The following is a 13,655-nucleotide window of genomic DNA, read 5'->3' on the forward strand; positions in this document are numbered from 1 at the left end:
AGTTGAAGTGTACTGACACAGGATACATAGTTGGTTCATGGCCAGGTGAGGGACATACCCTAGTTTTTTAAAATTCTGATTCCAATGCTCTTCCCCCTGTTTCATCTCTCTCATCTCTTTTTCAACAACTTTCAAACCATTATACCATGGTATCACCCTCCTATGCTCCTTAAACTCCCTGTCCAGTCCTTTAATCTCCAGCTATTAGAGTCACTCCTTGACCAGTCTCCAGAACACTTTTGCACAAAATTCCATTTAATACCTAGAGAGAAGAGGCCTTGATTGTCTTCTGTTTGCATTGATTAATCCATTGGGTAAGACAATGGAAATGGGAATTTAAAGATCTACCCCTTAAGAAACTCAGGGTTTAGTGTAAAACCAAATTTCTAGGCAGACTAGGGAAGTCTTCCTGGAAGAGGTGAGTTGAAATGAGTGTATGGTGTGAGACAGCCAGAGACTGGGGAAAGTGAGACAGAGCCCATAGAGGGGAGCCACAGCATCAATGTGTAGGGAAAACAAGCAGTTAGGTGTTGCTGGGGCACTCGTTTAGAAGAAGGAGAGCAAGAGTCAAGACAGGGACTGAGTCACAGAGACCCTTATGTGCCATTTCAAAGGCTTAGATTTTCATCTGTAATTTGAGGAAAGCCTTACAGTATTTTCCCAGAAAAGGACATGAGAAAATGTGTGCACATATATAGTTCTGTTTAGTTTTAGGCAATTGAAGTGTTTACTACCATTGGAATTTTAAGTGATCTAATTTCTCTTTTAATTTTGTATTCAACTATTTATAATTAAGATCTTCAAAATTTAACACATTTATGATCCTATTCTGATGCTGTGTAGGACTTTTTACCTATTCTATCTTAAGGAGTTAAAAATCAAGAGACAGGAGAGAGACACATAGCCACTTATAGTAGTATCTGTCACTCACATGAACATTCACATGCGCATGATGCAAAGGAAGGTCCACATGTTGATGCCGGCCTGTTTGCTCTTTGGGACTTAATTGGAGTGGAAAATTGGATATAGTACTTAAACAATGAGGCATATTAAACAGAGCTTCATGTTGAAAATAGTGATCTCATTTGTGGATTTTTGAATGATAGCCATTCTGACTGGTGAGAGGTGATACTTCATTGTAGTTTTGATTTACAAATGACAAATGCTGGAGAGGCTGTTGAGAAAAGGGAACCCTCCTACACTGCTGGTGAGAATGCAGTTTGGTGCAGCCACTGTGGAAAACAGTATGGAGATTCCTCAAAAGACTAGGAATAGACTTACCATATGACCCAGGAATCCCATTCCTGGGCCTATATCCAGAAGGAACCCTACTTCAAAATGACACCTGCACTCCAATGTTCATGGCAGCACTATTTACAATAGCCAAGACTTGGAAACAGCCTAAATGTCCATCAGCAGATGACTGGATAAAGAAGATGTGGTCTATTTATACAATGGAATACTATTCAGCCATAAAAACAGACAACATAACGCCATTTGCAGCAACATGGGTGCTCCTGGAGAATGTCATTCTAAGTGAAGTAAGCCAGAAAGAGAAAGAAAAATACCATATGAGATCGCTCATATGCGAAGTCTAAAAAAAAAAACCATAAATACATAACAGAAACAGACTCACAGACATAGGATACAAACTTGTGGTTGCCAAGGGGGCAGAGCGTGGGAAGGGATAGACTGGGATTTCAAAATTGTAGAATAGATAAACAAGATTATACTGTATAGCACAGGGAAATGTATACAAGATGTTATGGTAGCTCACAGAGAAAAAAATGTGACAATGAATATATATATATATATATATGTTCATGTATAACTGAAAAATTGTACTCTACACTGGAATTTGACACAACATTGTAAAATGATTATAAATCAATAAAAAGTATTAAAAAATAGTGATCTCAATATATTAATATAGTGAAAATTTTGTTTTTTAATTCAGTAGATGTTTGAAAGTCATTGTAGAATATCAATTTAAACATTAATAATTATCAAACTCAATACAATTGATTTAAAAAGTTATTGTTCTCTAAGCTCTGAGTAATCCCATTTTTCTCAGCACATTTTCTTCCAAGTTTCAAATGGATTAGTTTCTTGCTTCCTTTTTAAAAAATATAGATTTGGGGAAAGCATCAAAAATCTACCCAGAACTTCACAGAGCCAAAACTAGTTGGAATTAGATGTCAACACATCTGAAATGTCAACACATTTTTTTTCTGGATAATTTCCTGTGATTTGGAATCTTGATTTTTTTTGAGTAATTTTTAGTATTCCATTTTTAAAGTGTTTGCTTTCAAGGAGGATATTGCCTTTGAGACTTTCTTAACCAGTTAAATTCTCTAAGAGTAGAAAATATGTGAAAAAGCCAAGTTGCATGCTTATTTCTCCAGGATCTCAGTCTCCTCTCAGAAATATACAAAAAAAAGAAAAAGAGAGACAGTTTCAGAAGGTTCTTGTACTGAACCTTCTGAAACTGTCTCTCTTTTTCTTTTTTTTCATACACAGGCTTATGTTTTCACACCAGTTCATAGATTGGGCGGAAGATACCACTTCTATTTTGATAGAACAGAATGGCATGTGGGCGTGTGATGTGGGGGACTGTATGTGACTCTTGCCTTCCTTAGGTACAAAAACAGAGAGGGGTTCCTGCATGTCTCCTAGGTAGGTAAAAAAAATCATGGTTATTTTGAAACCTGACTTTCTGGTGGTTACTTTTCCAACAAAAAATATTCTGGGAGTAGGATTAGTGGGGGAAGCAGAGAGGAGAGTAAAATCTTGCATTTTAAAGTCAACTAAGTTAAGATTTTTCTTATGAAGAAGCAACGTGGTTCTGCCCACCTATAATTAGAAAGCTTAGCTTACTGACATATTCCTATTGCCTGAAACCCCAAGTGAGAATTCCAATCTCAAGTAAGGGTGTGCTTTTACCTAGTAAACAGTTTACTGAAAGTTGAGAAGCAGCCTAATGGGAGACGAGTGGGAACTCATCAGGGAAGGCACTGCTGGGGTTGGAAGAGCTGAGAGGGTCATCTGAACACATTTCTTTCAGAGGAAATTTTGACATTTAACAGCTTGTGTCCCTCACTTAAGGGAGGGAGACCCTGAGTCCATTTTTTCATGCTGGGAATGGTGACACCTTGCTCTCAGGGTCCTAAGCTCTCTAAACAAGATGATTTTTAGCCTTAAAGTTAAACAAGGTGTTGTTGGTGAAATGGAGAAGATAATTTGATGGGGTCCTTTGGGAAAGTACGAACTTCCCCTAGACTTTTCCTTTACCTACTTTGGACAAAGGCATCAAACATCACTGTTTTCTGCTTTGGACTAGATTCTTCTGTGTCCAGGAGGAGTAGAGAGAGCATAACTAAGAAGCGTTTCTGTAGGTAAAAGAGAAGTGAACTGACCCCATTTCCAGTGGTTGAGCTTCTCTCCAAATAGGTAGATGCCGACAATAAAGATGTAGCTGAGAGAGAAGAAGGCTGCTAGACCCATCAGACTGAGTTTGGCAAACACAGGATATACCCACGTGCCCGTCTCAGAGTAGATCCATAGAACCCTGCAGAAAATGACAAGTCACAGTGATTAGGACAGTAGGGGAAAAAGCCATAGTCTCCTCAAGATCAGCGGAGTTCTGAAGCCCAGGCAGATGAAAAACAGACACAGCATACATTTGTTTCATGCACTGGGCTTGACTATTTTTACCTAATCCATTAAAATTCAATGGTGGTGAAAGAATATGGGAGAACATTGAACATATCATTAGCCAAACAATGTAAGAACATGAATTATTCTTTCCCTGAGAGTTATGACCTGCTGAGACATTGAACCTGCTAAGATGGTGCCATTTGCTCACTGTCAGCCAGACAAGTGGGGTTTGCTTTTCTGTACCTAAGAGTTAAGTGTAGCTTTCCATTAGCTCTCCATGCCTGTTGGGGTAGGAGGGGCAGAGAGTGAATATTATTACTCTGATATAATAGGCCTGGTGTTTAATTATTGGCCCAGATTTTAGCTCACGCATATAGCCATGGATAGAGTGTTAATTAGAAATGGATAGATCTACAGAAGGCTCACATCTTGCTCATGTGAGGATAGATTGTAAGTCATTTCTGTAAGCCAAGAGAAGGAAAAGCAATGCTAGGAGAGGAGCCATGATGTCTAAATGAAGCCTTAAAATGTAGTTTTCTGGAAACAAACTGCACCAGAAGATGCCAGAGTCTGAAATAACTTTTAAAATTAAATATGGGGAAGATGATGTATCAGCTACAGTTTATTATTGCTAAAGAGTACAGAATGTGGAACTTGTCTTCTGTGATTCAAATTCTAGTTCTGCTACCTACTAGCTATGTTACCTTCACCAATGTGTTCAACTTTTCTGTCCCCCTACTGTGGTGTATACTGTGGAATGCAAAGAGCATACACCTTACAAGTCTATTGTAAACATTAAGGGACTTAATTTAACACACGTAAATTACATAGAACAGTGCCTGGCACATTGTAATCACTTAATAAGCGTTTTAAAAACTTCTCTGAGGAATGATACAATGGGAGTTGTGTCAGCAGAGGCTGTTCATCTCTTGTAACAATTAGGATAGCCTAGAAACAACATTCATATTTGAATACCCTGTGTTGTCAAAGGAGTTCAGATGGAAGAACGAAATTCTGTGCTTAATGAAACTTTCAGAACCCAAGTGAGATCTTGGTTGTTTCAAATACTTTAAGTCTGTCAAATGCTTTATTGGAAGATAGAAGGGCTAATATCAAGGCTAGGACTAGGGGGAAGCAACGAAGGCACCTACAGCATAAAATTTAAAAGACCATTTCTGTACATCAAATGACACAATCAACAGAATAAAAAGGCAGTTTACAGAATGGGAAAAATATTTGCAAATCATACATCTGATAAGGGATTATTATCCAGAATATATAAACAAATCCTGGAACTCAACAACGAAAAAATAAACAATCCACTTAAAAATGGACAAAGGACTTGAATAGACAGTTCTCTAAAGAAGATATACAAATGGCCAATAAACACATGAAAAGATACTCAATGTCACTAATCATTAGGGAAATGCAAATCAAAACAACGAGATACCACTTCACAACCATTAGAATATCTTCTATAAAAAAAAGATCCAGAAAATATCAAGTGTTGAAGAGGATGTGGAGAAATTGGAACCCTTGTGCACTGTTGGTGGAAATGTAAAGTGGTGTGACTGCAATTCCATTTCTGGGTACATACTCAAAAGAATTGAAAGCAAAGACTCAAAGAGATATTTGTATACCAATGTTCATAGTAGCATCATTCACAATAGTTAAAACATGGAAGCATCTAAGGATGAACAGATAAATAAAATGTGATACAGGTATATACACACAGTGGAATATTATGCACTTGAAAGGAAGGAAATCCTGACACATGCTACAATATGAATGAACCTTGAGGACATGTTGGATGAAATAAGCGTCACAGAAGAACAAATATTGTTTGATTCCACTTATATGAAATACTTAGAATCATCAAATTCATAGAGATGGAAAGTGGCATGATGGTTGCCAGGGGCTAGGGAAAAGGGGGAAATAGGGAGTTTTTATATTTAAGGGGTACAGAATTTCAATTTGGGAAGAAAAACATTCTGGAGGTGCATAGTGGTGATGGCTGCACAACAACATGAATGTCCTTAAAGCCACTAAACTGTATACTTAAAAATAGTAAATTTTATGTTATGTGTATTTTCCCATAGTAAAAAAATTTAAGGAGGCATCAGTCTTAGGGTTGTGCATATGTAGGATTGGCCCTTGGTATCCTGGCCCTGCTGGTATCACTCTGCTGCCCCAAATTTGTCTAGATGCTACTCATATATTCGAAATTATACTAGATTGAAAACAAGTAATAATTATTATCATTGTTACTAATACTGGAATTCTAAAAGTTGTGTATCCCGTGGACGCATTTTAGAAGGCTATCCACAAGACTTGTTTCCTGCATTGCTGCTTCTCATGACAGGATGGGGAAAGTATAAGGGACAGAACGTGAATATCAAGTAACTAGGGCCAGGAGTTTGGGGTCAGTGAGAAGATCTAAATACACTCCAAATTGGTTGCATTAATTAGTTCACTTTGTTTACTTTATAGACTTGAAATTAGGGCTTCCTAGTTTCCATGCACATTTATGTAAGATAGTCTACAAATAAGGACATTCCCCTGGAGGCCTGGAAAGTTTCTGTTTATTTACTTCATTTTGTTTCCTCCATAAGGTTTGTAAAGGGAAGTTCCTGAGGTAGGTCTGAAGTCTGTACTTTCACAGATAAAGTGCAAGGAAAGTTATAGATATGTTAACTGACAGTGGGAAAAGTAATGTAAGCACAGAGTGTCAGGCAAGATTGCAGTCATTTAATGAAGGGCAGTCAGTAGAGAGGCCTGAGTGAGGAGATAGTCATGCTCAGGTTCTGTCACCTCTGGATAGCTTGCCTGAATATATGCTAAAAGGGGAGAGATGGAGAGGAGGAAAAGGGGAAGCAGGTGGTAAGGAGGGAAGGAGAGAAGGAAGAGGATTGGGAGGAAGGAAGAAAGGGAGTGAGGGAGGGAAAGGCACTCAGCACTTCTGCAACTGAATTATCACTGTCCTTCATCTCAGTCAATGTCAGCTCTTCCCTAGCTCCCATATAGGAACCCATGAAATCATATTTAAATATTTCTGGCTGTGCACTCATTTCATGATCTCAATCCAGGCTTCTCCAACTCGCCTAGGTTTCTGTAATAGTCTACTCACTGGGCTTTCTTGCTCCTGTCAACCGTGTTTCTACACAGCAGGCCAGTAGGTCACCAGTCCTCCAGTGTTCTTTCTAAAAAACAAAATCTGTTCATGGTGCTCCCCTGCTCCCGGTGGATCCCCACTGTTTTAGAAAGATACTCAAACTCCTTTACCTGGCCTATCAGGCCACCTGCCCTGCCCACCTGAACACCTGTCCACCCTCAGATCTGTAGTCCAGCCATTTTGGACCCCTTTCTATTTCTTGAATGGGCCAAGCTCTGCAGCTTCTGGGCTGTCACCCATGCTATCATGTCTACTTGGAACACCTCTGACCTTTTTGCTTCCTGGGACATACTGCTTGTTCTGTCCCTGGCTGAATTTTACTTATGCTTTGAATTTCAGCTTGAAAGTTAATTTCTCTAGAAAAGGTACCTTCCCCCACCCCCATTCAGTTAGGTTCTTATGCCATGTGCTTCCCTTACCATGAATTTACCCTTGTTGCATATTTGACTGTCTTTCTCCATAACCTGGAAGCTCTGCTAGGTCAAGGATTTTACGTATCATGTGCATCCATTTCCCAAATGCTGGAAACATGGCAAGTTCTTTATATTTTTAAATGAATGGCTGTTTGGTGGCTCTAGCAGCACCTAAGTTTCCTTTTAACTGCTGTTCACTGTGGCTACAATATAAATAGGTCTCAGCTGCCTGACCCACCAAGAACTCCACAGCCTCTGAAAACTGGCAAGTGTCACCAGTAGCCTTCCAAGTTTTAGTTAACCGGATGCTCGCTTTATTAATACTTTGAAGAGGCCAGTGATTCTGACCTTCAGTTCAGCAGTTAATATTACATGTGGAGCTGTCTGCAAGTATGCATCTATGTGAGTCAGGCTGGGCAGGCACCAATTGGTAGCCAAAAATTAATCTTTTGTAATCTCCTCATCCTAAATTTTGTAGCATCGAATGATTATCATGAAATTTGTATTTGCTATGTCTCATCAGTAGGGAAATAGTGGAAGTCTGTGGGTTAAAGATTAGTAGGTAACTAGGGGTTTTGTCAGCTTTAGGCATGTAATTCTTAGTGCTAATCCTTGTCATATCTCTCTAGTCCAGCAAAATAAGCAGAATAAAAGGACCCTCTGGTTCCATGTTTTCATGCTGACTTCATGAATAACCCTGTGAGTTACGTTTGATGCCAGAGGGCAAGCACTACCTGCGTTTACATTTTGCAAATGAATTCAACAAGTTAGCAGAAGACTTCTGACACTGAAAGTAACCGAGTGAATCCTTAGTGTGGGTCTTGAGCCTGGTGCTGCTTTTGAAACTCCCACTCCAGTTCACCTGCCTTCCAGGATTTTCTCTTTCTCCCTGCAAACTGCTCCTAATCAAGTGCAAATAATAGATTTAAAAACATCTAGCTTTAGAAGCTACAAAAATTAAATCTGACTTTTTGATATTAAGTTGTGAATTTCTACCATTGTCTTAAAAAATGAATTCCTAGCATGATTTACTTTCAAATTAATTTTATGTGAAACAAAAAATAAGTATAAATTAATAAATTAATTTTTAAAAGGAGTGAAAAGAAACTGTGAAGCTAGAGTGTTAGTTTACCTGGATGTTGGAAATATTAGCAATATTGAGAGTTGTTGGAATGGCAGCCTCTTCATGTGTTTAAAACTGTTGCCCACTCTCCCTGGAATGCTCCATTCTGGCTGGTAGCTTCCTCCTCTCTCAGGAACCATAGGGTTCTTGCACATTCCTGGTTTTCTACCATCTGATTATTCTTTGCTATTTTGCTGCCTCCTTACTCCCTCCATCCCTTAGATGAGGGCATTTCCCCAGCATTTGCTTCCTGTTTCTCTTCCCTCTGTCCTCTCTTCAACAATGTCATCTTATCACTAGGTTCATCCCCTGGATCTCCACAGCTCCACCTCCCTTGAGACTGCCAGGTCTGCATTTACAAATGGAAGTTTCTCTAGGCAAGTGGTTCTCAACCTTGGCTAAAAATTAAATAGCCCTGGAGGCTTTAAAAATTCTGATGCCCAGGATGTATCTTGAACCCATTATTCAGGATCATTTGGAATGGGACCAGGTATGGGATTTTAAACTGACTTTTTTAGTTATACCCCAAACCATTTCTTTCCTAACTTCTCTAGATCTGTTAATGGAATCACCATCTTCCCAGTCCACCAGCTGAAAATTCTTAGAATTATCCTTGATTTTTCCTTTTTGTTTGCTCACTGCATGCCAGTTAATCCACAAAACCTATCCTGTTGTATCAACAGTGTGTCTCAGTGTCTCAGGTATGTCCCTCATTCCTAATTGTACAGCTGAATCTTTCTTCAGGTTGTTCTTATTTCTCGTTTCTGTAACAGGCATTTTGGGTGAGCAGGGGCTGAGGTTTGGACAAGAAGGTAACCATTTATACTCCTAACTCTCCACATCCACCCCTCTTCAGTTTGCATGCTGGCTGGCCTGGACCCTACATGTTGATAAGAAGGGGAGTTGCATGGTGTCTTCATATTTATTTTCATGTATTATTTGTACGAGGGCTGAGCAGGAAAATCGGGCTGGGATTCTGATCCCCACTAAGATTCTAGGTTATAAAACCATGGTGCTTCTAGATGGTTCCAGATGAAGGTCATATTTCAGGAAAGGGTAACAGTGGCTCTGGAAGGGAATTCACATAGTGCTCTAGTGGGGAGTAGGAGAGGATCGTTGATGCTGGGTTTAATAGGCGGCTAATCCTGGAACTTAGCTTAGTCTAACCCCCTGGCAGTTTTTAATGTCTTCTAGGGGTAAGATGTCTCTTTGTGTAAGTGTGTATGTGTAAATGGGTGCATGAATTTAGAGGGTAATTATACCTGGGGGAGTCCAGACAACTTTGCTGTGGGACCTCACCTGAGTGAGTATAGTATAGAAGAAAGGAATCACCTCTCTCACCCCATAGGAACTGCCGTTGAGAAGTGATTTTACAAATAACTCCCTCCAGGCTGGGTTATAGCTGCATATCTATGGGACACTTGCACTTGGCATGCAACACCTTATACACTATCAGTGACACGAACAGCATCAGCAGATTTCTTGTCTACCAAGAGCAAGGGGGTGGTACACTACAAGCCAGCTGGGGCTGTTGTAGTGGCCAGTAGCACTGTTCTGCTTCGACCAACACTGGGGACTAATGGGCAGTGGCAGCACTGAGGACAGCATGCTAACTTTAAAGCAGAGCCAGGTCGAGGTGTTGGTCCAGGAGGAGGGGTATGGTGGCTTTACAGTCTGTGTGGCAGAGCAATGCTCAGGACAGTGTACAACATGGGTGTGTGTGAACACTCACTGGATTATTAAAACTCTTTAGAGATGGAGGTCTTGGAGAACTGGGCCAGGCAGAAGGGTGTTCCAAGCACCCAGACATGGGATGACACTGAAACAGTGAAACAACTATGGATGAAGAATAAAACATTGTGACTGAATTAGATGGCTTAAGAATATTCTGACTAACCTTTATTTGTATATTGCTTTATTCTCTTTTGCTTCCCAAATCTTGCCACTTCAGTCCATTTTAAGCAGTATTGTTAAGATACAAGATAGCCTTTTAAAATCATAACTCTCTGGCTGTGTTACTAATAATTCTCACTCCTACCTCCATGCCAAACAAACAACAGCAACAACTGAATCTCATTGTTGATACTGTGTTTGGCCTCCTCCAGCCTGCCATCCACAAGCCTCTGTGAGCCGGCAATTCCAGGGTTATTTCCCGTTAGTCTCTTTCACTAGTAGGTCTGTCTAAAGCAGATTGCTGGCTATTGCTCTGACGTGACCTGTGCCCTCTTGGCTTTGAGACTGTGCTATGTTGTTCACTTTCTCTCATTTTTTTGCTGCTCACATCCAGCCCAGGATCTTCAGGGCCCAGATCCAAAGACACCTTTCATGAAGTACTTCCTGCACTGTGTGGCCAAACATAACTGCTTCCTCCTCATCTTCCTGTTGGCTTCTTGTATTTGTTACGACATTTTATCACTTCCTGTCTTGTATTCTTGTAATTTGTATGTGTGGCTCATCTCCACTTGTTAAGTACAAGCCCCCTACAGGCTGAGACTTGGCCTTATATAACTGCTTTTCCCAGCAGGACCAGCCCTGTGTTAGGGGAAATATTTGTTCAATAAAAGAATGAATAAGAACCAGCACTAGGAACATTTCTATTTTTCTGCTCCTCAGTACTTCTTCAGAGAGAGCTAGGTGATGTGTTCTGGGCTGAGAGAGAAGGGAGGAGTGAGTGAACTACCATATTTATAGATGACTAATGCTTTCCAAAGGAAATGAAAGATCTACAGTTATTACTACTTTGCAAAGCTTTATTTTCCCACTTAGGGGCCAGCCCTACAATTTTGCAATCTGAAAAATAACAAAAAGCAAGTGCCATATATGAGGCAGTCCCCATGTTCTCCGTGGCTATTTTTAGGTCATTATAACGTGGTTTTGGCAGTGAAAAGCTTCTCCAGCAAAGGGTTATTGCCATTTTTCTGACTCATGTTTGTTTCTCACGCTCTCTCTGGTCTGGGACCGTATTCTTTACCTCATTCCTGCTATGCTGTTTCCCTATTTGAGTGTCCAAACTGGCACGCCTAACAGCTGACCCATAGCCACTTCCCTAAAATATCTCCATGGATATCCACAGTTTGTGGAACTTGCTGTTGGCCATCTGTGTCCGTGAAGGCCCATGGGCCCCAGAGTGTTGCATAAGGGTGGAGACAGTCAGCAGAAGGAGTCTGAGCTCTCCTGATGATGAAACAGACAGAGACAGGGAAGTTTCAGTCAATGGGCGGCATAAAATGCCCACATACAGGTTTATTTGTTTCATTCTAACAAAAATGGGGCCTAATAGTCAAAATGCTGGTATACTATTTCATTAATGATAAGAAGGTCCAAATCGTGAACCACTTTAGCTCCCTGCCAGGGTCCACCCAGTCACATTCCTACTGGTGCTAGGTCTCCATCCCTTCCCTTCATTTGCTCCATTACATCACTTTTTAACATCCACCCTAAGCACAGAGCTGGGAGCAATAACATCATGAAAGCTTTTACACTGTAGAGATATTGGTAGCTTTCTTCACACTCACCCCTCTACACAAGCAGGGAGCTGAACAAATATCTGGCCATCTGAATGCACTGGAAACAGAACTGAATTTGGTGATAGAAGTCCTTGGTTTAGGTCTCTGTTTTTATTTTCCCCAGCCACATGCCCTTGGACATGTCATTTAACCCGTTGAGGCTTCGGGTTCTCAATGCTGGTTGATCTCTAAGTTTCCTTCCACCGTCCACCCTCTCTGATTGTGTTTGCAGATTGATGGACATTGTCATCTTTGGGCTAATGTCAACTTTTCTGAGTTACTATATATGCCACCAACTGGCCTTCCTGTCGTGTTCATCTCTAATTTCCACACTTCATCCAGAATCATCTTTTTAATAATCTTTCTTACAGAAGCCAAATCATTTCACTTCTCTGCCTAAAACTTAGCCCTCAGTTTAAAAGTCCAAACTCACTGATGTGAATTCTTGATCTAGATTTTCCCTGTCCTTCAGTTCAGGCATGCCCTTAGCTCCTCCAGCCTTTAGCAGATGCTGTTCCCTCTGCATAAAGGTCTTTTCCATGTTTCTTTCAGCTTATTCTTACTTGTTCTTTGGGTGTCAGCTTAGACACCACTTCCTTTAAGAAGGCAATCCTCCAACATCCCACAGTACCCTGTGCTTATCCCTATTACAGTCTCATCACCCCATCTTCCCTCTGTTACTGTACTTTCCTCCCTCCCAGACAGACCCTAACAGCAGCCCAGTGGCTTGTATCCTCAGTACAAGTGCCTGGCACTGTGAATAACTGAATGGACATATGATGTGTCCCTCCTGAGCTTGGTGTTGGCCCTCCTCTCTCTAACCCCTCTGGTTCCCTGCACTGTCAGAACAGATGCCTATGTGCCAGCGAGCCAAGTCATCTTGACCACTGCTTCTCATCTTTATGGCCACCACAATTTCAGCCAAATACCAGCAGTGTTAGATACTCTTTTATTTACCTTCTTGGTTTCTGAGGAGAAAAAGAGCAAAAAAGGTTAGCAATGAGGATTGATGATCAACCTCCAAGTCCTTAGGTAGAAAAAAATTAATAGGCCAAAAGTGCTATCTTATATATGAACTCCAAAATTTATACTTAGAAAGAGTAAATCAAAGTCCACCTAAGAACAGAGTATGGAAATTCGTGTGCGTAATCAACCAACTACCACACTGCTTCTCCTCAACAAATACAATGGAAAGAAGTATCTTTATGTATACACTCTTACCCCACCCCAGGTCCTAGATATTCTGTCTTTAGGGATTTATTCCTTCGGGTTAAGTCAGACTTGGAATATACATGGCACATATCCCACCAATCTCCATTCACATGCTATTGGCAGATATTGCTAAACGATAGCACAGCTCTTTTGGTAGGGCCTCAGAATCCTTCTCAACACAGTGCTCCAGTCCTTAACTACCAGTAGGTCCCCAGCTTATACCTTATTCTCTAAAAGTGTCCTTTGTTAAGATGCAGAAGCCCCAGGCTAGAGAACAGTGTAGATCACTGGAGCCTTGGGGTAGATTTACTGAGCAAGTGCTTTTTTCGAGACAGGAGAAACAAGACAGACTTTGGGTACTCAGGGAAAGAGAGGTGCAGAAGGGTAGGAGGAACATACCTCACAGAAGGGAAGGAAAGGCTAGGGGAGGAACCGTCACTTGAGTTCTGATCACAGAGGTTACTGGCTCTATGACAAAGGCTAGGGAAGCCCATGAAGCAGGCCCTGCTAGAACCTAGGTCCTTTGCAATGTGCTATCTGGCTTCTGTCTCTGGCAGAGCACTGCCCTGAGT

The 13,655-nt window shown here is 40.8% G+C and overlaps 1 protein-coding gene across 1 annotated transcript in view; it reads right to left on the reverse strand.

Moving 5' to 3' along the window:
- ADTRP (androgen dependent TFPI regulating protein) overlaps positions 1–13,655 on the reverse strand; it is a 64,232-nt gene that overhangs the window by 8,845 nt on the left and 41,732 nt on the right. Inside the window, 1 exon segment of the mRNA XM_064476074.1 lies at positions 3,417–3,568. Coding sequence (XP_064332144.1) covers positions 3,417–3,568 — 152 coding nt within the window.

The sequence above is a fragment of the Camelus dromedarius genome, chromosome 19 (assembly GCF_036321535.1).
Source record: "Camelus dromedarius isolate mCamDro1 chromosome 19, mCamDro1.pat, whole genome shotgun sequence".
Lineage (NCBI taxonomy): Eukaryota > Metazoa > Chordata > Mammalia > Artiodactyla > Camelidae > Camelus > Camelus dromedarius.